This window comes from Cryptotermes secundus, unplaced genomic scaffold, assembly GCF_002891405.2.
Source record: "Cryptotermes secundus unplaced genomic scaffold, Csec_1.0 scaffold401, whole genome shotgun sequence".
Taxonomy (NCBI): domain Eukaryota; kingdom Metazoa; phylum Arthropoda; class Insecta; order Blattodea; family Kalotermitidae; genus Cryptotermes; species Cryptotermes secundus.
Window position 1 is genome coordinate 1557976 of NW_019731223.1, and position 23978 is coordinate 1581953.

Consider the following 23978-nt stretch of genomic DNA (forward strand, 5'->3'; position numbering starts at 1 on the left):
CTTCATATAGTACGCAGTGCTTTTCATAATAGTTTTAAATAAAGTTGTGGACTTTGGTCAACTTGTGACATAATGATAAGACTAGGATAGTGAATTATGTACTTTTTTGGCCATCTTGGACAACCCTGATTTAAATCATTTAAATAAATGAAAAATACTGAATAATATAACATTTTTGCAACTTCTGATGCCTGTTCCCTGTCTAAGGTAAGATTAGTTATATTTTATCACAAATTTTCATACTTTGCACTTAAATTATTTATAAAAGATTTATTCAAAAATAATTCAGCACAGAGGGTACTGAGAGTTACTTAACATACTAGCAGTGAAAGGGTTAAAAAAAAAGGAATGAGGACTATTTTATTTCTACTGTACACCTAGAATAGAATTTTATGCTGACTGGAAACTTAGGTAGAATTTCATTGTTTTTTTTTATTTGTTTCATTCTGGTCCGTCACACTAACAATTACAAATATAAATCATTCTGTCCAATGTGACCTGTAAGTTTATTACTACATGAAAACTTAACAACATGTTTCGGCCTCTGCGGACCATCTTCAGAGGGCAAACAGTGAAAACAGCACAGCAGCCACGAGCAAACCCTGGAAGATATAAAGAACCCCCACATCAAGATAGACAGGTGGCACAATGTCTGCCCCATACAAGAGGGACATTGGGAGGACGAACATGAGCCTGCATGGTTTATGAATTTTAGTTACTGACAATGCAAAATTTTTAATTAGCATCAAGAAATTTTAAATAATTTTTAAAAACTTTACATTCCCAGGAAACTGCTGTATTTGTGAAATGTTCTATTTTATGTACTATGCATTGTAGCATATAAGTGTACGTACTTTACATCTAAACAACTTATGTGATGGTGGTTTCCTATTTGTAGTGATGTTTGCCCTCTGAAGATGGTCCGCAGAGACCGAAACATGTAAGGGTGTTAAGTTTTCATGTAGTAATAAACTTACAGGTCACATTGGATGGAATGATTTATATTTGTAGAATTTCATCATTAATAAACCAGACACCCTGTACAGTGCATGCTGTACAGGGTGTCTGGATGAAAGATATCCAAAGTAAAAAATTGATATCTCAGAAACTAATTATCATAAATGTATCTAGTTTATGTCATTGGAAAGGAAAGCTCTGAAAGTTTTCTTGCATGTGCCAGCTGGTGACCTTTCGCAAGATCAGTAACTGTGTCGACACGCCTGGAATAGGTTCAGTGCATGTTGTGGCTAGAAGAGTTGCAATCTCTTACAGCTGTCCAGCATTGTTTTAGAATGCAGTTTGGACGTCAACCTCCTACATGGAAAAGCATTCGGTTTTCAGACAACAAACTGAGGACTACAGGCAGTCTGTTGCATGTGAGATCTCCTGGAAAGACACAGACCTCTGAAGAAAATGTCAGTTCTATTAGAGAGGCATTCCAGTGAAGTCCATGCAAACCAATTCATGCTGCTAGCTTGCAGTTACAAATTCCACATTCAACAGTGCATGATGTACTACACAAAAGGCTCTGCCTAAGAGTGTACAAGATTCAAATGATTCATGCACTAAAACCAAGTGACCAAGTAGCACGCACAAACTTCGTTGTGGACATGCTAGAAAGAATTGACACATCACCCAGTTTCCTCTGCCAAGTGTGCTTCTCAGACAAGGTGATATTCCATGTCAAGGGAATTGTAAACAGGTACAACTGCAGGATTTGTGGCAGTCAGAATCCACATGGCACATGGGACTTGGAGAAAGGCAGCCCCAAAGTGTACATGTGGGCCAGCTTAATGCACAAATTGATGGGACTGTTATTCTTTTCAGAAAATACTGTGACAAGACGTTTGTACTTGGACATGCTGGAGCTGTACTACATTTTTTTTTCCTTGGCACTACTGCCCCAGTGGGCCAAGGCTTACCTCCATGAACTCCGTTCACTTTGGTTTTTCTAGATCTTACACATACGGTAGGACTCCTTGGACGAGTGATCAGCTCGTCGCAAGGTCTCTACCTGTGGACAAACACAGAAAAACGCACACAAACATCCATGGAGCTGCACATAGTCTGTCCAAAAAGTAACCGAACTTGTTAAATAGAGCACCAGTGAGCCAACACAGGTGACTTGCGACAGTGGCGCTGTGTAGCGGTGACCTTAAGCTTTAACCTGACACCTGCCTGATCACACCACGTCAATTAGTCATTGAGTACATGCGGTAGAGTGAACCTGTCTCTTGTGCCTTTTGCAATTTTTGCAAGTTGAAACATGAAGGATCTTGAAGAGCAACATGTTTGCATGAAATTGTTTCAAATTGGCAAAAACTTTTACAGAGATTTTTTCAGAGTCGATCAAATGTGAAGGTGTTGTGATCTCTTTTTTTTTTTTTAATGGGAAGGGTGTCATTCATCATGAGTCTGTTCCACGTGGTCAGACAGTCAATGGACAGTTTTACTTGGAGGTCATGAAGCGTTTGAGGGAGGCAGAGAGAAGGAAGATACCTGAGGGGTGGAGAAACAAGACCTGGATGCTGCACCATGACAACACACCTGCTCACACGTCGCTCCTCATCCGTGACTGTTTGGCGAAGCACGAGATGACTGTCGTCCCCCAACTGCCCTACTCTCCAGATTTGGTCCCTTAAGACTTTCTGTTCCCAAAGTTGAAATCCACTCTGAAAGGTCACTGATTTCTGACGACAGAAGAGCTAGAAGAAAATTCTCCATGGGACCTATGCACTATCCCACAAAATGCTTTCCAGAACTGGAAAAAACATTGGAAGCAGTGTATAGAAAGTGGAGGGGAGTACTTTGAAGGAGACAATTCTTATTAAGTCGTAAGCTTATCAATAAATGTTTCAAAAAGAAAGTTCGGTTTCATTTTGGACAGGTCACATATGTGCTGTTCCAATTACTACCTTGCAGTATCCTCCAACAAGATGGGGCACCGCCATATTTCTGTCACCATGTTAGGAATCACCAGGACAGAGAGATGGCTGGGAGATGGATCGGCAGAGGTGGACTAATTGCTTGGCCTCTTAGGTCGCCAGATTTAACCCCACTGGATTTTTTCTTGTGGGGTTATGTGAAGAACATTGTCTACCAGGTTAAGATAAATGACCTTCAACACCTGAAAGCTGCATAAGGGATGCTGTGGCTATGGTAACATGAAACATACTTCAAGGAATGTGGAATGAGGTCAAATATTGTCTGGATATTTGTTGTGCCACCAAGAAAGTCCATATTGAAATTTAATGAGAAAGTTGTATACTCAGAAAATAAACTTTGATAGTTTTGCTTTGTAGTGGTGTAACCCATAAATATGTATAATAAATGCTTTCTGAGATATAATTATTTTATTTTGGATATTTTTCATATGAACATCTTGTACTTAACTGTATGTTATACCTTATAAAGAACAACTATAAACTCCTGGTTATCTGTTGTGTGTGCATCCAGAATCCCTGTCCAGCAAGGAAGAATAAAAAAAGTAAAATTACCATCTTCAGGAAGTTAATGATATGGTAGTTCTCCCAGGTGCCATGTGGAGCACCATCCATCACCATCCCTCATGCAGGTGCCATTACAGTTCACGCTAGATGAATCTGGTATCATGTTACAGTTTACAAGTATTTATTCAAAATCTTTCACTCATTAATCTGCTACATCACCTAGAAAGACCTCTATGCAATAACAAAAATGAAAATATGTTTTGACTCTGTATTGGATATCTGTTTTCCTTATGCAGCCAACAGTTCCCATTTCTCATACCTGCTGGATAATGGGAAGTTTATTGTATATATAAAATACATTTTTAGTTCTGTTACATGTAAATCAGCCTGTATTATTTATGATCATTGTATTGTAGTGACTGCTGTTTAAAATAGTAAATAAATAATTTTTAGCTTTTAATATGTTTAACTTAAAAATTAACATAATGTAAGTCACTCACAAGTACTTTTCTGTACCATCAAATTATACCATAAACTAGTCAATCTGGAGTCATAAACTTTGTGACAGTGCATACAAACAATTAAGTATAAGTAAAAGTGTCTGTTTTTTGGCATCCTAGTTAAATCACCTTGTACTGGGATGACTACTGCAGGTTTAGTGCAGTGATACAGATCTGCTTTGAAAACAGTCATTTATCTGGGGGACCAAGGCTGAAGAAGCTAGGCCATTAAGTAGGATAGTAGTTAGCACTCCGTAAAGTGCAGAAACAAGTATTTTATAATTTGTTATAAGTAAGGTAAAGTTGCCCTGTACTTAACTGTTTAAGCACTATGCCATGAAGGCATATGGGGAAGTAGATGTATAGATCCAAATTTTCTTGACCTCAGCACTAGTTCAAGGTGAGTGGTCAGCTTCACGCTGACCTCTTTATTTAAATAAAGTTGGTGACATACACTAACATACAGGAATATGACATGGATTGTTATTGTTGTAATTGCCTTGGTGAAAGAAGATGAGAGGGGAGGCCAAGGTCACACTTCCGCAAGCCTATTGCATCAGTCTGCCACATGACATCATGCTGTGAACATGCATTGTTTTATATGGGTGCTTTTTGACTTTGTGTTTCGCTTTGTCTGCGATGGATGGCAAAATAAAACATGTCTGCATCAAGTTTTACATGAAGCTCAGTAAAGCAGCCAAAGTTGAGGCAGCATTTCTTTTTTGACCTAGTCTGGGAACCTTCTGATACACCTTGTATACTGTGGCATGTGGACCCACTGCTAGGCAACGGCCATAAAATAAGCAGCCATACAGCAGCTGTTGCTAGGTAATGGCTTTTTAAACAGTGGTTGTTGCTAGGTAATGGCCACAACAGACACGCACGCAACAATGGAAGAGCTGCTGGGGGTGGTGTTCTCTGTGTCATCTGTGCCGAGCCAGAGCCAGCTGCCATTAGAGGAGTGTGAGGGACTCGACGCCAAGACAGACTGACTGACCGTCAGTCGCAATGTGACTTGGACTTGGACTAGAGGAGTGTGGAGGCAGCTGCAACAGTTGGACTATAACAGTGGAAATGGGGGTTTTCCATGTGATCCATGCCAAGGAGTTATCATGAAGACAACTAGGGCGACTGAGTGAGTTGTCAATTGTCAGTTAAGAGTTGGCATTTCAATCAAGCTCTGCATGGTAAATGAGGTGGCGCTATAGTTGAGTGAGTTGATTTCTGCATGGGCAGCTCTGACAGCAGGACCTGAGCGCAGGAGGCTGAAGAATCTCAACTATTAGAAGCCACTGCCAGGAAATGTCTATTGAAGAATGAGAAGGTGGTAGTGATTTTTAAAGTGTGGAGATCAGTGATAGCACTGTAATTACTTCTAGTTTTGAGTGGTGTGTATATGTAGTCAATATATCCATTCCCAATCCATACCCCAGCTATAGTCACACCGCTAAATATGTGACAGTATGAAACTACCACATGGCAGTAATTATACAGCAGAAGTGCTGTATATCAAGTTTCATGGGTCAAAATATTACACAAATGTATGTAAAAGTTGGGCCCCTGAACAAAAATTGAAATAACTACGAAGTCAGTATCATATTTACCCTATTGAGTTTCATTAGGGTTAGTCCTGTAGTGTGTGTGCTGTTACTTGCTGACAAACATGACATAAGTACCTGAAATGCATCAAAGATTGACAGCAGTTTTCCCAGACAGAAGTAAGCAACCTGATTTCTAGGCAGTGCTATATTAAGTCGTGAATTCATCCTGATGGTGCAAATTGAGAGGAAAATCAAACTGTGGAATGTATGAACAATCAATCAACAATCAAGTTCCTTCCGTCAAATGTGACACTTTTTTAAGTTTTCCACCTCGTCACCACCTGCCTTACATGTTTCGGCTCACCACGGAGCCATCATCAGAGGCACTTATAGTAGAAAAAGAAAAAGAAATCACCANTTGTATAAGTATACATTTCTATTGTATTGCAGGTGTACTAATCTGAAAGCCTTAATACTCTTCTCCCTTTTCTCCTAGATGCATTTATACTAATAACAGTTATTCATATTCTTGGTGTAACTGCGGAACTAGGCTTTCAAAGGTGAACTATTTATTTTGTATTCACCACTGTATGAGGGATCTTCAGTAAGTAATATCTGATGGTGTTACTGACTTTGCAATGGTAGGTTTATATCTGCAGTAAGTGAAGGTAAAATGCAAATAAAACATGGGAAATAACAAGGAATCAGTGTCTACATTAAAGTAAAGTGTGTAACACACTCTCAAATGTTGTTTATTGAACACTGTTTTACATATATATATCTCAAGAACAAACTCCGTGGCCTGTAGCCTGCAAGCAAACTATACTGACCGAGCGACTGCCGCTTATCGGCGAAGTTAGTGCCAATTTTTGCAGATAGAGGGTGCCACATGGTCAGCGCAACGGATCCCCATGGCCATTAATCTCAGTTTTCTAGACCGGGATATATATATATATATATCAAGATTATTTGCATCATTAACACCATCAGATCTAAATTAATTTAACAAATAATTTAAATGAGCTATTCAGTCTGCACAAATTCCATGGACTTAAACTGGACCATGAAGTTAAAAACTACCTACTTCTTTGTAACTTTTTTGTAAATATAACTATGTGATACTAATCCAAATATATGATTTTTTACAAAAATAAAATAAGATAGTTCATAAATCCATGTACATGAAATATATGCCATTCATCTCCAGTACGGTTACCAAATCTGCATCATGTGACAGCACTGAACAGTGTGTACACTGGAACAGCAGAAATTATAGTTATTTTTACAGTGTAAACTTGATGGTAAAAGAACGTAACTTTTTCATATTGTAAATAATAGGACTAGATACAAAGAAAAGAACTGTTAGTAAAAAAAAAGAGTAATATCTCAAGATATTGTGAGAGGACGACTTAAAAACATTGCCAATATTTGACAGTATTTATACCAGAATGCTAACAACAGTAAATCAAAATGTCCAATAGGTCTTCTCAATATCTTCTAAGTGTTTACAGAGAAACATCATGGCAAGGTTGAATTCAGATAGTTGAACCAACATATTCACAGATCTCACAAAACAAAACAGACATACAAATTAAAAAAAAAAAATTTCAATTTTACACCAGTCTTAGACAAGTGGTATTTGGAAAGTAACCTCCTGTGAGCCGTTAAGAAAACAAGCAATGAGAACAAAATTTATTATGTACAAAAAATACATACATACACGTAATAAGCTACTTCTCAATGTTGTCACTACTGGAAATGAGGCACATGTCTTATTTGGGAATAAGTTTTTGTCTGATGCCTGTGAGCTCAGCCACATTTTGTATCGCGAAACACTAAAAAAATTGCATAGGGCCATTCAGAATAAAGGGCGTGGAATGCTGACATCCGATGTAGTGCTCCTCCATGACAATGTGCATCTGCATACAGCTGCTCACACTTGAGCAATGCTGGAGCATTTAAACTGGGAACTGACCACCCTTACAGCCCTGATCTTGCTTCAAACAACAAACACCTGTTTACCTACCTGAAGAAATGGTTATGATCACAGCGCTTCAACAAGAATGAGAAGCTGATGGAAGGTGTCAGAACGTGGGCGGGTGTGAAGTGAGACAAGGTGGCCATTCATTTCAATTGGTGTACATGCCACAGTACTGACAAACATTTCTCTGATCATACGTTATGTAAGGGACTGTATAGAAAGGAACTATACAGGTGAGCAAATCTATACATTCCCACATAACCAGGCAGTTTTGCAGGCCCTTGAGGCATTAAGAGTAGTGCTGAATCTGGTCTAGGCAATCTGTGCCCTGCTCAAGTGGAACAGGGCTCTGGGTCCCTGGTCACAATGGGATTTAATACAGTACAATAAAGATGCAGATGCCTTCCCTAAAGAGGAAATTAGTTAATTCATCAGTACCAAACTAGCAATTTCAATTCCCCTTTTATTGACAGGCTGAAAGAGAAGCACTCCACACACTGGGTTGCCACACCAGGTAACTTAAAACTCTTCACTGGTGTGCCTTCAAACTGTCTGAGGAAACTGGAGAGGAAACAGACTCTTGACTGACTAATATACATTCAGATGCTGTATGTTATGGGCTTCGCAAATGACATTACATGCAGGAAATGAGGAGGAGGTGGGGGGGTCAAGAATAATGCTACCACATACACTCTCAATGTCTGCTTTGGCCAGGAACAGCTTCAGTAGAACATATCACATACACCTTCAAGGTCAAAGAGTAATCCAAGCAAGACACCAGCATTAAGCCGGCAACAAGTTGACCTTCACTGGCCCACTAAGAAGATAGCACTCTACACAGCCACTGCGGTGAGAACCTCAAATCTAACCTCAACTTCCTTATTTGTTAAGCATTATACCAGTATATTCTAGATCAAAAATTTAGAACATCTGTTCCACTATTGTTATGCTTAATATATCTTTAAGATCAGTCCAGCAGGGTGTTAGCCTACACTGGCTGGTAGGAAGTTTGGGCACATGAACACTTTGTGTGCCACCCTTCTCCAGAAATGACATGAACTTATTCCACTATGATTCAGCTATCAAAGATTCATCAGTTTCTACATCATATTCCATGAAATGATAAGGATGACACACACATAGGACAAGCTACCAAGACACTTCACCACTATTACATTTATTTGTATACTAATCATGGTTGCAGAAAGCAACATATAAATAATAATACTGAATAATTTTGATGAACAGATATTGCATAGAGGAAATATTACCAATAAAAGTTCGTTTTCTGGAGAGGCAATTTATTAAATAAGGTTCAAAATAAGATTCAAAAAAAAAAAAAATTCTACATGCAGATAAATTCTTGCCATGTTCATGTCAAATGTATTATTGTATGCTAACTATTAGGCAATAATATTACATGCTATATAACAGGTATATCTAGCTGCAGGAGACTGCTAGAATGCATCTCTGATATTTTGAAACGGAAGAACTGCCAGATCCACAGGTAATTCAAATTTGAACTCTGATAACTTTTCCAAACTATGGAAACAATCTTCAAAGCCTGGAAAAAGAAATCACACATTTAGTATTTATTTCTGCAAAAATGCTTTACAATTTCATTGTGTTCTAAAGAGCAATGTGTTTCTCCATGAACTAAGTTTATACAAAAATGAATATACTATACATTCTGGCCTTCTGTCATATAATAATTACATCAACATATTATTTGGAATACAAATTTACATCCAGTATCAGATGTAAAATTTCAAAGCATAAACCAGTATTTACCTTTTGCTTTTGTTAAGATTTGAAGGTCATCACAATTGTTACTAATACAGTACAAGTACTAATTTTAAGATTATTACTGAAGAATTATAACTACATATTAACAAATTACTAAAAGTATAGCAAAACTGCAGTACAGTGGGTATGGTTTATAAGGCCCTCATGGCAGCAACATAAAATACTAGAACCACGCATTTCTTAATTTTACACACAAGGAAAAACAATCACATAAAATCAAGGCCATTTTTCTGTGCCTTCACTATAATGGATAATCCATAACTAGATGCCACCACTTTCTCCCCTTAACTTCTTGCACAAACTGTACTTGAAGTTTTTCTTTCAAAGTTACATATGGCTAGCAGTCCGTAAATGTCTAATTCACCAATCCTCTCTTCTACACTTGACAAGAAAAAAGTTCACATTCTCCACCAAGTTTCAACCATTGAGAAATGTACATTGGGTGACATCCTCCAAGTTTCATCATCAGTCTAGCAGTTTGTTTCATTGTGTACTGTGTCACACAAAGACATTGTGCAGTATAATTCCCTTCTTGTCACACAGGTTTATCCTTTCCTTGAGCTTCTACTGACTTTGAACAGAGTGACACAATAAAATTTTGCATGGGTACATTTAAAGTTTTGCCTCTCTTCAAATTTGGTTTGATTTGTTGTGACATGTCATGATTTTCCTGCTCATAAAAGATTACACACTATCATAATTACACACGCTGTGACTTTAAATGTCATGGAGAAACTTGCTGTAACAGTAGGATTTGAGGTTGTCAGAGCTGTAGTTATGAAGAGTTCTATCTTCTAGGATATAATGCTGTGTAGTCTATTGAAAGTCAGCCGAAATTTCGGAGAAATGTGTTGCTTTTATCTTCATAGTCAGAGAATTAGCCAGGCAAGAAACCAGCTGTTCTCATGCTGGTTTCATGCTCAGCTTATTCTTCAACCCTGAAGACAAAGAGAATATGTTCCTCCAAAATGTTGACTGACTTTCAACGGAATATATGGCATTACATCCCAGAGGACAGAACTCTTCATTGCCACAATACTGTTCCATTTTTATGAGTATACATTGGTGAAATACATTTTTCCATCTCAGTTTGTGACTGTGAAAGACAAAATTTGATAAGACTTGTGCTACCAGTGTAAGATCATGAGTGTAGGAACTACGGTGTTATGCATCTATAATGTAATGCACAAATAATTTTACCTCCATTGTGTGTTGGTCTGTTATTTGAATTCAATATGAACTGATACCTTCATTCTCACAACCATTTCTTATGTACATAATGTCAAAAACTTACATGTGTTCCAATTGTGGCATTTAGAACAACCCATAATTTAATGCACACATGTCAAATATTAGAGACATTTAGACTGCACCCTTTGTTGGTCTGTTACTCCAGGTGCATATGAGCTGACTAGTTTACTCTCACATGTATGCACATGCGGTGGCTTGCATGCTTGTAGCAAAGACTTGTGCTCATAAAGAAGCACCTCATTAGCAGTCAGTTGCAAGGAGAAGAGGTTATGTAAGTTTAAGAAAATCACTACTCTTCAGTTCAGAGAGTGCTAACAATGATGAAATGTTGAATTATACTTTCTTATTGTTGTACCCACATTCTCATCCACACCTTTGTCCCATACTGTATTATATATAACTGTATGTTAGGGAACAGACTTGTTAATGTATTTCAGCCATTTTTAGATATCACGAGTATGCATTAGACCAAGGATTTTTTTTTTTATTTTATAAATTCTTGTAATATTGACGCTGCACTGTATTAATAACAATGGACAAGCACTGCATTACTTTTCTTGGTTCATCAAAGTTTCATTCATTACTCCAAGGTACACAAAGGCACTTCTGCTGTTTGAATATTCAGCATTTCAGATTACCAAAGTCTATACTAAATGAGTTGTAAAAATTTTTCTAAATTTTCACAATTGTTTTAAACAGTTAAGCAGTATAGTTATATCCATACCTGTTTTAGCAACATAACTCCATGACTGATAATAGATTTCCAATAGTGTCTCGCACCTAAATATTAAACGTAGCCATGGAACCAACTTTTTTGAACTGAAAAAGAAAGAATGAACACATGCTTTATGTGCAATTCTAAGGACTGCAGGGTTCTTACTACATACATCCAACATAATTTATATATAGAACAGGGCAGAAATACTTGATGGTTTTCGAAATGACAGTACTCATGTGGAGATAGCATTAATAGAACTTCAAGACTAGATCTCAGTTATACAAGCCTGGAAGTTTTCTTTAAATACACAACATATTAAGAAACTTGTTTCTTATTTTTGTTGCTTGAAAACATCAATCAAATTAGTTCAATCACACTGGCTGCAATGTCATAAAATACAGTAAAGCTCAAAGCTCTTTATTACCCACTGCAACAACTCTCATGGAACATTTTCAATTTTCTCATGGATCTGTTTTTTGAGATCCCAAGGGCTGTTGGCCATTTGCTCTTCAGATAACCCTGGAGAAAAAGTTTGGAGGGAAGAGGTCAGGTGAATGAGGTGTCTAAGATGTCTGCATATCATGAAATGACATGCTGTGGGTATCAGTTGTGAAAGATAGTCATGCTTATGCAAGCAGTGTAGGCTGTGGCCCTGCCCTGCTAAAATCACAAGGGTTCTTTTTGAGGCAGACCCACTTATTCTTGGCACCAAAAATGTTCAAGCATATCAAGGTCATGCTTTGCATTGATTCTGATGACCTGTACACTGTCATCTTTGAAGATGTAAGGCCGAATTATATCTAAAAAGATGAGAGAGCTCACTATAAAGTGACCATCAAACTGTGCAATGGCTGCTGATGAAAGATTTGGGGATTTTCTATGGACCAGTAATAGAAATTCTGTCTATCCATTGCACCAGTTAGGTGGAAATACACTTTATCATTCACCAACAGGCTGTTCAGAAAAACTGGCTTGTCTCAATTGGATGACTCGAATTTTGAAGGGATGACAGTGTATGTATGTAAGGGGTGAGCCATAAAAACCGGCCCCCACACTGCGACCTTCAATGATCTATTGTGCTTCTCCTTGGATTAGCCCTTTATTAATCCTATACTTTTAATAAAGTGTAGGACCCTGCTTATGAGGGCGTCATAAAAGTCACTTGGTTCCATAAAAAACTGACCCAAGTGATGAAATCTTAAATAAACTATGGCCTCACAATCACACAGGATGTGTGTGGCTTATTCGTTTTCTTGTAGGCACCTTTCACAAGTTGGGTTACCTGTCAGTCCCAACTTGAAAAGGTGTCCTTTTAGGTGGCAGTGTCCAGTAAGTAATCCTACCACCCATCTTAGTTGACCTCTGTTTTATCTGAACAGATCCTTCGTTCTTGTGGCAGACGGTCCTGCTATAAAACCCTTTGCCTGTTTGAGTCCAATTATGGATTCCCAGTATTTTTTATGATTTCTATCAGTCCAGTCCCTGATCGCGTTTTCTGGCAACTCCAATTGAGATGCTGCAAGCTGGTTCAGGTCCTATGAACGGCTGTTCACATCTTGCTCTTGCCAGTTGATCTGTGGTTTCATTCCCTACAACACCCTGATGACCTGGCACCCATATCAGTTGTACTCTGTTATGTGTGAGGACAGTGTAAATTTTCATGTACAATTCATCACTCAGTCCAGCCAGACACGAGAAGCACTGAAGCATGCTTGATTATTGAATGTCTTGGAGTGAATTCAACAGACAGCAACATTTTGCAATGTTTTCTGGTGTGTAGATATAGTAAGGCCTATCTGGTGGTTTTCATCTTATACAGCCTTTCTGATAACACTGTGGAACCCAGAGAAGAATGCTGCTGTGAAAGGGAGCATTCTATCGATTAAACAGGTGTCAAAATTCTTGCTGTGCTGCTGTAACTGATTTGGCCAGAATAAACAGTTCTCTGAGATACATTGCTCCCATACAGTCCAATGCCCTTACACTACAAGGTCACCACTACTCTTTGTAACAGAGACATATGCACAATACAGCGGTGACTCTGGTAACTAATTAGTCAAAACCATCAATTATTTCTAGCAGACCCTGTACATGCTCATCTACTATTGTGCCTGAAGCACTGTATCAGCATGACAGTGGTCAATATTCTCAGCCTTATCCTTTAAGAGATGGAATTTAAACCTCCACTGTACTAGCTGCTTGCTATGGGCCTTTCAGTATCCAAATTGCAATGTTTCAGAAAATAAATTGTATTTATTGCATTTTTAAAGTTATAACCTCCAAACAAAAACTGGATTGTTATGAGCTAAATTATTTACTATATTCAGAGTTTTGAAATAAATGGTCTATACATATGGAATTAGCTTACATTCTTTCAGAAAATGTTTCATTGTTTTCACCCATCACTGTGGTTTTATATTTAGCTGTGAACAGTTCCAGAGAAATCTGATGACAACTATGCATTGCAATATATGAATTATGATCCCTTGACCTCACTTTGCAGACCCCTCCCCTATACTGCAAAACAAGTTACCATAAACAAAACTGCCATCACTCTATACAATGGTTCTGCGGTTCTAAGAATAGAGTGGGTGCATCATATGTTAAGTTTCACTTGAGACTCACCTATTAGGGTATGCTGAGACAGAATGTAAACATCAGCAGCCCATTCTGTTTCAATCTCTATACCATGCATTCTGAATTTCTTATTTCTACTCTCACACCATTAGGGCATGACATCATGAATTTTGAAAGATATGTTTGGACAAAGATGGGACTGAATACTTGACAGTAAATCAGGGACAACTAAGGAAGATTCTGACAAAGCAGAAAAAGAAGACGATCACATGAAAGAACAAGCACCATTTTCATCCTACCAAGAAGAATGCAAATAAGGTCAACTACCAGACTAGTCAGGCAGGGGAGACGTCGGTGCTTTGTTGGCGGAGGAGACCAATCAATACGACCAACAATACTTAGATTATCTTCATGACAGACATTCTCCTGTATCTGATGTCAATAAATCTGGAATACTCCTGTTTCTAGCACTTGTTATTCAAATGGGACAAAACACATGACCACCTGAAAGACAGCTGATCAACTACTGAACACCTGTTTCCATCCTTTAATGGCAAAACAAATGTGGCATATTCCTTCACAATCTTAGGTTTCTCCACTTTTCAAACAACAGCACTCTTGACAGTAATGACATGAATAATGACAGACTATGGAGGCTAAGACATATTTTTGACTTCCTGAACACTGAGTACTTGAAATATTACACCCTTTCAAGGAAAGGATAATTTTAAAAAAAATTGTGTATCCAAGAAACACTTATGTTTAGGAATAAAAGTTTACAAATTATGTGATGTGTTTGGTTACACATACTATATGGACATCTACGCAGAGAAGGATATGAGATGACAATACTCTTCATAGGCTCTATTTGCATTCTCAGTCTTGCTGGTTGTTTACTTGGCTTCCTCTCTTACAGTAAAGATGGAGGCAGTTCATTTGTCTGAAATGTTGGTGGACTTCTACCAGACTACATAAAGTTATTTATATCCTAGAAGACAGCACTCTTCATAACCCAGAAGAAGGTACCCACTAAAATTTATTTTACATACTTCCTGCATGGAAATCTAGAGTAATACCAAGAAGACCAGCTTATTGTCTGACAGGGTGAGTGCAAGTACAATTTAAAGGCCAGCATATAGCCAGCCATGCTTTTAAAAGTTAAAGCTCATTCTTTAGAATAAAAGTTCTATGTCTTTTGTATTCCAATTTAAAATATAAAAATCAATGGAAATATAACATGAACAACAAGTAACTCTGTACTCTAGGGTTAATTTTTATACACATCACATACTTCAATGCTGCACAGATGAAAGCTTTAAAATGTGAATCGTAACTCCTCTTGCACAGCGCATGTGTTTCAACTATATTTCCTATGACACTCAGCAACTTCTGGAAAGAAAGAGCAGAAAGTATATATTAGGATTGTATAATTCCATAACATTTGGGAAATTATTTTAAATTACCCTAAAACCTCACCTGTTTGTTTGAAATAGCTGTCCCTCCTACCATATCCAAATTAAAACTTTGTGATAGTTTTCTGGCTGGTGTTGAATTGTACTGCTCTCCATTCTTCAATTCATAATACTTCAGAATAAATTCCCAGGCATGCATGCCTTTGCCAGATGTATTAATGTGTGGAAAACAACCAATAAATGGGACAACACTAACACTCTGACCAACCTACAGGATCAGAAATGAATAAAGTTAAGCCACAAAGACAATAAAACATAATTTCAAGAGATAATTACATGTTCAAAAGCATCACCATTAAATCATGCCTATATATATAGCTACAGAGTATACCCATTCCTTGCCTGGATTTGAATTTTTCATTTTAAATTACTTCAATTTACTGTAAGTGCAACAACTTTTAACAAATGTACACCTTTGTCAACAAACTGTCTGTAATAAGCTATCATGTAAGAACCAAGGAAGTTTCTGTGAATTGCATCGATCTATAAGCAAGGGCCATTAATTTAACAACTCTGGATGCCCCTTGAGTGGAGATATGGAGGATTACCAGCTCATCATGAACATTAATTAGGTGACACTGAAAAAAAAAATTGAAGATCAAACAGATTATCTATCCTTCACTTGAAAGTAAGAAGCGAGATCAATGGATGGATTATATGAATGTACACTCCTGAACAGAGTAACAACAAATAATGGTTATTCATTATATTCATCATTACAAATATTTACTATGAGATTTTGGTAAAACAAAACATAGTATAATGAGGGTTTTAAATATCAGTACACTAGTTATTTCAAGTACAGATGTTAGTTGGACTGGCATGTAAGGAAACTTTGAATGAACACTAAATCCATGGAGTAGTCCTCCTTAAGAAGCAGCTGGCTGCTCAGTCACATGAATCAGATCCACAACCTCACATCCTATTTCTTTAGGATCCATTTTAATATTATTCTCCCACCTACATCTAGGTATCTGATGAGGCAGATTCCTTCACGCCTTTTACCTACAATTCTGTATGCATTCCTAATACTTGCTACTTTTGCTACATGCCTTATACACCTCACTATCCTTCATCTGATTAGCCTATTTCTTGGTGAAGAGTAATAATTGAATTCTCCTCATTATGTAATTTCTTCTAGCCTCCTGTCACATCCTCCCTCTTCACCTCAAACAATCTTAAACAGCACCCTGTTCTCAAGCATCCTCAATGTATGATCTTCCCTTAATGTGAGAGGCCAAGTTTAACACGCATTGAGAACAACAGAAAAAATTACCACTTTGTAGCAACATATTTTGATCTTTGCATACTGTGACATGTGGCACGTTTCTAGGAAATGAATTGGCAAATAATATGTCGCCACAGAAAGATTAATTCTTGGAAATTAACTGGTTAAGGAACACAGTTTCCATGGATATAAAAACTGAAAGCTGTAAACACTTAGAAATGAGACTGTTGCTTTGGAATTAACACCCAGTTTCTGAGATGACAAATTCATGAAGAGCAGGAAGGGAAACCTTGGACGCAGTGATCTCTATTCGGTTCTCTTGCAGATATATATGGGAGTTCATTCATGCATTCAATTCAGTCAAAGATTCTTCATAGAGATTTGTCAGAGAGATGTCGTTCAGAAGGAGTTCAATGTCTGAGCTGTTATAATTAACTGTAATTGTAAAGAAGTGCCAATAAATCCAATCATCAAATCCAGAACCCATTATTATTAGCCATATTAACCCCTTATAGGGCTAATTCACACAGGGATAGTTTACAGGAGTCAAGTCAACTTTCCTTCTGCTTTCACAATTTGAATTGATGAAGACAGTGAAGCTGTAACCTTCCATTCAAGCAGAATTTCAGTTGCCAACCCATCAACTTTTGTGCTCACTTTCCCATCACATGATCAACTTGACTCCACTGCTTTCTGCGCCTGAATGCTAACTTGTAACAAGATGTAACTTGCAAGCTGAGAGGGTGTCATAGTGGGTTTTGACTTAATAATTAGGCATATATTTTGAAAATAATTTTTGAGTGTGTCTTATCGTGTTAGTATTTATATTTTGATATTATAATGGGCGCACCAAGGTGGAATGTAAATGAAATAATTCAATTCTTGGAATTGTATGAGACATAAAAACTGTTATGGAATATTTGACATCAAGATTATATGAACAAAAACAAAAGAGAACTGCTGTTTGTAAAGCTGGTGCTGGAACTGGGGGAACAAGGATCTGAAAACAATGCTGCATGCAATTACTGGCAAGGTATACAATAAACTTTAATTTCAGTATAGCTTACAAAACACAAGAAAAACGTTAATACTAATGAAGTCAGGCTTCTAAAATACCTGACCCTAATATATGTACATTTGCAATGAATGTTAGAAGTGAATTATTGATGTCCAAACTCATCTGGTCCTTCTAACACACCACTCTTAAAGAGAGAAATTTCATATTAATTTTATAAAATAACTGATATGAACCAATCAGTGTAGATCTTATGGATTTATTACATATGATGCAGATGTGTACAGCATAAGCTGCTAATTGCCAGAGAATGGGGGACAAATTTAAAAAGTACTTACGGGCATCAACCCATGCTGCATTAAATCCCGAATACTGACAGCCAACCGTTTCCTTACAGCTGATGTGAGTTTCACATTACACAGCACAACAGGAGCACCTTCAGAGTCTGACGTGTAATCATTATCCAAAGTATTCTCAGGATTTGAAGCTAATTCTATTACATGCTCCACTGCTAGTTCCAGATTTGCTCTTAGATCTCTGAAAATTAATTAATAAAAATTAAGAGACATAAATTCCTACAGTGAAATCCTGTATTAGTAACAATAAAATAACAGTTCTTATCTACAAATTGGAATGTCAAATGTGTGGACCACATGCATTTGTTTATGCATTGACATGCAGACACATATAAAATATCAAAGACAACTGAATAAATATATCGCTCAGGATATCAAGAACAAAGGAGGCCTCAGAAACTAAAATTATAAACAAAGATACCAAAGAAGCAATTCAGGTAAATGAAAGAGCATATAACAAACACTAGCATATGAAAAAACTACATCACATATTATATAAGACAGACAGAACAACAGTTAACTTATTGCATAGGAAGATCTGAACAAAATGATAAGGCCCATATTAATTTTATTATAGAAGAAATATTGGTATAGGCTCTTTTATATAAAGATACTATGAGGAGAGTGTAATCAAATGTAGTAGCTGAAGAGTAAGTTATATCATATAGAGAATAAAAAAAAAATGAAACAAGAGAAAGGAGCATCCAGATCAGCAATTCTCAGAATTTTGTAACTTGTAACACATTGCAAATTTTGTCAAAAATATGTAGTCCCACCATCAGGTGGGTGGATCTAGGAGAGAGACATAAAAATCAAATTCCATTTTCTTGACAAACCTGAAGTACTGCAACATTCAAACATGAAGACAGGTTTTCACCAATAATAACACAACATCCAACCATGTGATAAGCCTAAATTAGTACAGCCTGTGACATTTATGTTGTAACAGATCTTATTACATCTCAGCAACATTATTTTCTGTGATAAGGCTGCCTTTCATACAAGTTTGGTTGTGAATGATCAGAAATGCATAATTTGGATAGAAAGAACACATATGCCATAAGCATGTATGAGACAGCACCAGAATCACTCTGTGGTGTGATATCAAGACAGGTCATCATCAGCTGAAGCTTCTTCATCAAAGACATGACACTTCTGGAGCTTCCTGAACATGTTCAGAACTGTGTTCCACAAACAGCACAATAAACACCTCCATTTTCCAACAGAGTAGTATGCCACTTTATGGGAAACATTTTAGAAAGATATCCAATTTCCTCATTGTTGAATTGAAGGGGAAGGCTGATTCTGGTGAAAACAAGAAATCCTGATTTATCTTCAATGGATTTCTGCTTCTCTTAAGGGTATCATGTACAGTTAAGAAATGAACAGTACTGCAGACTACAGAATGTCATTAAAAATACATCATGAATAAACGATATATAAATAAACAGAATGTTACAGCTAGAACAACATGAGTTTTACTTTGATAGCTGTATACAGAGTGACCACAAAGAGTGCTGAAATTTTATTTACTGATATTTACCATAAGAATTTTCCTTTTACTAAACAGCAACAATTAAGTCCTAGTTATATACAAGCTTTGGTATATATTCATGTTTTTCAAACATTCACAAGATAATTTCTGATGAAAGTGTATGAGAGAACAATCAGCACTGGTACTATCTCTGCCACATGGGAAGGCACACAGTGTGCTATGGTACACAGAAGTGAATCAATCCAACAGGTCAGTTGTAGCAAGGAGAAGGTTAAGCATTCCATGGAGTACAGTACATACGTTTTGCATGAATGACAACTTTGTGCTTATAAACTGCAATTTCTACAAAACACCAAGTCATGTGATAAGCCTAAATTAGTCCAGTACCACAAAAAAAAAAGTAGTGGCAACAGGTAAAATGTTGCTTGCTTGCCTGCCTGGTTCTGGACTGAATTGGAATATCACTTTGACATTTGCAGAGCTGTCAATGGTCCTCATATGGGTTTTAGTAAATTACACTCAAATTTGGATATATTTGTTCCTGTACTTTGAAAAAATATATCTTATATCAACACATATATATTAATCAATGAAGGCGGCTGACATTTTCTCTTGGATATTCTGCATAATATGGACATACTCTACATATTTATAATCCTGTCTTCAATTATGTTGGAACCAGGTGTATACTTAGTATAAATAATTCTTACCCCCAGTGATTTGCTTTCATTGTCTTTTTTAAAGCATTCCTTTTGAACTGTTCATTACCACAGCCAAACTGTGCAACATCAAATATCTGCAACAGGGCAGCTGCTTTCTTCAACATGTTTATTGTTTCTGCTCTGATCTGAAACAGGCATAAGGCAATACATATTTATTTTCATGCAATATATGTAATTTTCAACAAGCTGAATTTATAATTACTGGTAAGTGCATATAGAGCGAAACCCTGAATCTGCAGTAGTCCTGGATTTTATGTCTTTTCTGACTTTAGCACTTTCTTGTTGGTTCCAGCCATCAGTCCATAAGAACAACATTAAACCTCAACTGATCTTACAGTTCCTCATTTCTATCCTTATTACTATTACATTTTCAAACCGTGACAATGGAAATATATCCAATTTTACACTTTACAATGTTCCATTTTGGAAAATTCAAAGAAACACTTGGACTGTTCTATTCATGTTCAAGGTCTGTCTCAGTAAATGATATACCTTTGAATATAAATGTTTTTGAACCTCACATGACTCAGCTCAACCAATCACATACACACACTACCATGCTCACAGATACACTTGGGTAGCTGCACCCATTCATTTCAGAACAAATTTGATTAACAATATCTACAAAATGCTAGGAATTGTATATAAACATGGTAACCCATAATATACATGTAATGCAATGAAAAATATCACACCTCATCCTCATTTCTGTTACGAAGTCTCCTTCTTGACAAGGAAGATAATTCACCGTGGACAGGGCAGTTACATGTACATTCCTTACTTTTAATATTCTTTTCTGATGTTCCTTCACCTAATGAAATAAAATAAGAGGGAAAATTATTAGCTTATTAAGAAGAAAATATAATATAAAATATTCTATATGCTGCAAATTAAAAAAAGGCTTAAGAATGATACCAGGAGCTTTTTACCTGGGGGTGAAGCGGCCAGGCTGTGAAGCTGACCACTCACTTCAAAGCAGTTCCAAGGTCAACAAAACGTGGCTCTATACATTAGCACCCCCGTTCATCTTCGTGGCATATTGCTTATGTAGTTAAGCACAGGGACAACTTTACCTTTCAATACAAAGTTCATTCGCTCTTCATAAAGCATTTTCTTTCATCAGTCAACAAGTCGTAACAGGAATTCTGGCATAAGCTATTTAAAAGGAATGAATCTACATATATTAACATAAATCTGCAATCCGACAATAAAAATTGTGTAAAGGTAAAAAGGTAAAGCCATCCCTGTAACAGGCCGTGGAGGCCCATAGGGTTGTGAGGCGCTGAGGCTCCCACATTTTCTAGACAGTCAGCTCACAGATGGTGGTGAGGATGTTGGCCTTACACACTGGCTGCCCTTTACCTCCAGGAAGATTCCTGATACTAATTTCTCTTAGGGGCTGAGTCGACCCCAGAGCCATAGTGCGGCTGGAAGGATTAGGTCAACTGAAAAAAACCAATGACCTTATTGGGAATAGAACCCCCACCCTTCTGGCTTGTAGCACAATGCCTCACCAACCATGCTATTGCATGCCCCAATTGATATTATGTATTACTGGTAACTACTATTATCATTACACTCTCACACAGCTATATTCACAAGCATTCATGCAAACATGAGCATATCCCGATTCACATATTATCTATCCCACATTACCATCATTATCTGCGAAGTTCTTGCAAATTAACTTAAAAAGAGCAGTTTGATAAGAGCTCACAAATTTTCTAACATGACTTAAATATAAAGTTTTGAAAACTTGGTTCAAGTGTTCATAAATCAAATGCAAGCACGTGTTAAAATCAATTTTCAATAGAAAAACGCAGGCCCCGATATACTGATATTTGTAACTGCAATTAAAACAGCAGCACAGACTCAGGATGGACCTAATGCAAATTTTTTATGCTTATATTTTTGGATCAGAAAACTTGTGGGTCTTGTGGTCATGTTTGCTATGACTGTACTTTTAACAAATAAAAATTGCATGCAAACTCTTATGACATATTTATAATGCTGATTTGGATGTTCACATTCATATGTCCAAATAGATGAGGGTTATGATGACAAAACATAAAATAAAATACAGCACACAGCCCCATGATTCTAAAGAGTGGCAATGTTTTAGCCATACACCACCACAAACTGGCAAAGGAAGCTGACTGGTGCCTGGCTGGCCCCTCTTCAAATGAGTGTTGGAATGCTGATAAATTACTTTGTTGGAAGAACCTTGAATAAATTATTCTCATACAGTTCTATGAAAATTGATACTCTGGTTCTGGGGTCACATATGCATAGAAATTTGATTATAAATGTTAATCCTAATGTTAAATTAATTTCCTTTTTTTGGAATAGGTATAAAATGCAATGCATTTGTACATCTTATTGTGTAAAGAGAACATATGTTCGAAATGATTTTGTATTTTTTAGTTTATTTAAAGAAGTTTACTTAATGATTCATCAAATGACTGAACCATTACAGAGGATAATAATTGGAAAGGATGTGGAAGGAATCAACTGGGCATTAATTTAAGGTACTATGCTGATATTTCCTGGAGGAACTAAGGAAAGCTCTGAACACATAAGTCAGGATATCCAATGTCCTGGCCAATCAAACAAAGCACCTACAAAATGTAAGTCAGAAGTGTTAATGCCTGAGACATATTGCTTGGTGAGAATGTTTTACCACAAGCTACACTGTATCAAAATCTATTTACGATAAGAATAAAAGCAAATAAACTGGACCTAATTGCTTCAAGGCATCACTAAGTAGCAATTTCCTGTCATTATTATTACAGCGATTTTTGTGCAATAGGATTAAGTTATTGCAGCAGGAACTAAATAATATGATAATTAAATAAAAAACCTGGTAACATTTCTAACTGAAATACAGTATGTGCCAAAGTATACAGTACTGAAATGAAAAGATGAACAATATTACCTCGTCAACTGTGAGTTTATATCTCCTGAAAGAAACTAACATACACACTATTAGCGCGTAGATTTACCACAGTATGCGTAATGTAAGTTTTTGAAGTGTGCACCGCCTAACTGTAGACAGTGTTCATATCGTTCATGCAGATTCTTAATCATATCCCGGAACAAAGGTTGCTGCAGACTCTTGCAAAAGGAGAAGACTTGCTCACATAATGCAGGCACAGTTCTTCGTGGATCACAGTTGAACACACTCTCCTTTAACATTCCCCCCACAAGTAGGCACCAGGTGGTGTAAGATTGGGGGAATGTGAAGTCAGTACCATGTGAAATGATTTGTCCTGGAAAGTTTTCCTGACGCATGGCTAGAGATTCTCGAGTGGTATGGCTGGTTGCCCCATCCTGCTGATACCACTGTCTATTCATGTGAAGGCCACTCGCATGACAGAACCTTCTTAAATCTTGAAGAAATGGTCCTATCACCATGTCCCTGTAGTGTTCTTGGGTGACGGTATGAGCATTGCCTTCCTCATCCTCAATGAAATAGGGTCCTAATATACCGTGTGCTGAGACAGCACACCATAACGTCACAAGTGTACTAAGTAGCGGTTTCTGGACAATAACATCTGGCCACTGAAAACCAAGGTGCCGTCTAACTAAATCTCTCTTTGAATTGTTCCGTCACCTTTTTCAAATTCGGTCCCCCTTCACGACCACTTCCATATGAGCGGAAATAATACTCAACTATGAATACTTTTTCCTCCATCGAGAGATCCATTTCCAACAACTGCACAACAAAACTTCCTTTTCACTAGTGGGAACATGAGCGGCTGGAGCTATGCCCCATACTGCATATTTTGGTGCATACTGTATTTTCAATGAAAATATCTGAACATAATCGAGTTGATTCTGTTCTATTTATGAAGGAACAGAAAAAGT

The 23978-nt window shown here is 37.1% G+C and overlaps 1 protein-coding gene across 1 annotated transcript in view; it reads right to left on the reverse strand.

Annotated features, from left to right (window-relative positions):
• Positions 1-6428: 6428 nt before the first annotated feature.
• Positions 6429-23978, reverse strand: part of LOC111866519 (RUN domain-containing protein 1) — a 43008-nt gene continuing 25458 nt past the window's right edge. The window contains exons 7-13 of the mRNA XM_023855548.2: positions 20807-20922; positions 20100-20236; positions 17877-18075; positions 15300-15503; positions 15115-15212; positions 11253-11347; positions 6429-9035 (exon numbers count right to left, since the gene is read on the reverse strand). Coding sequence (XP_023711316.1) covers positions 8929-9035; positions 11253-11347; positions 15115-15212; positions 15300-15503; positions 17877-18075; positions 20100-20236; positions 20807-20922 — 956 coding nt within the window. The 3' untranslated portion in view covers positions 6429-8928. The remainder of the gene's footprint in view (positions 9036-11252; positions 11348-15114; positions 15213-15299; positions 15504-17876; positions 18076-20099; positions 20237-20806; positions 20923-23978) is intronic.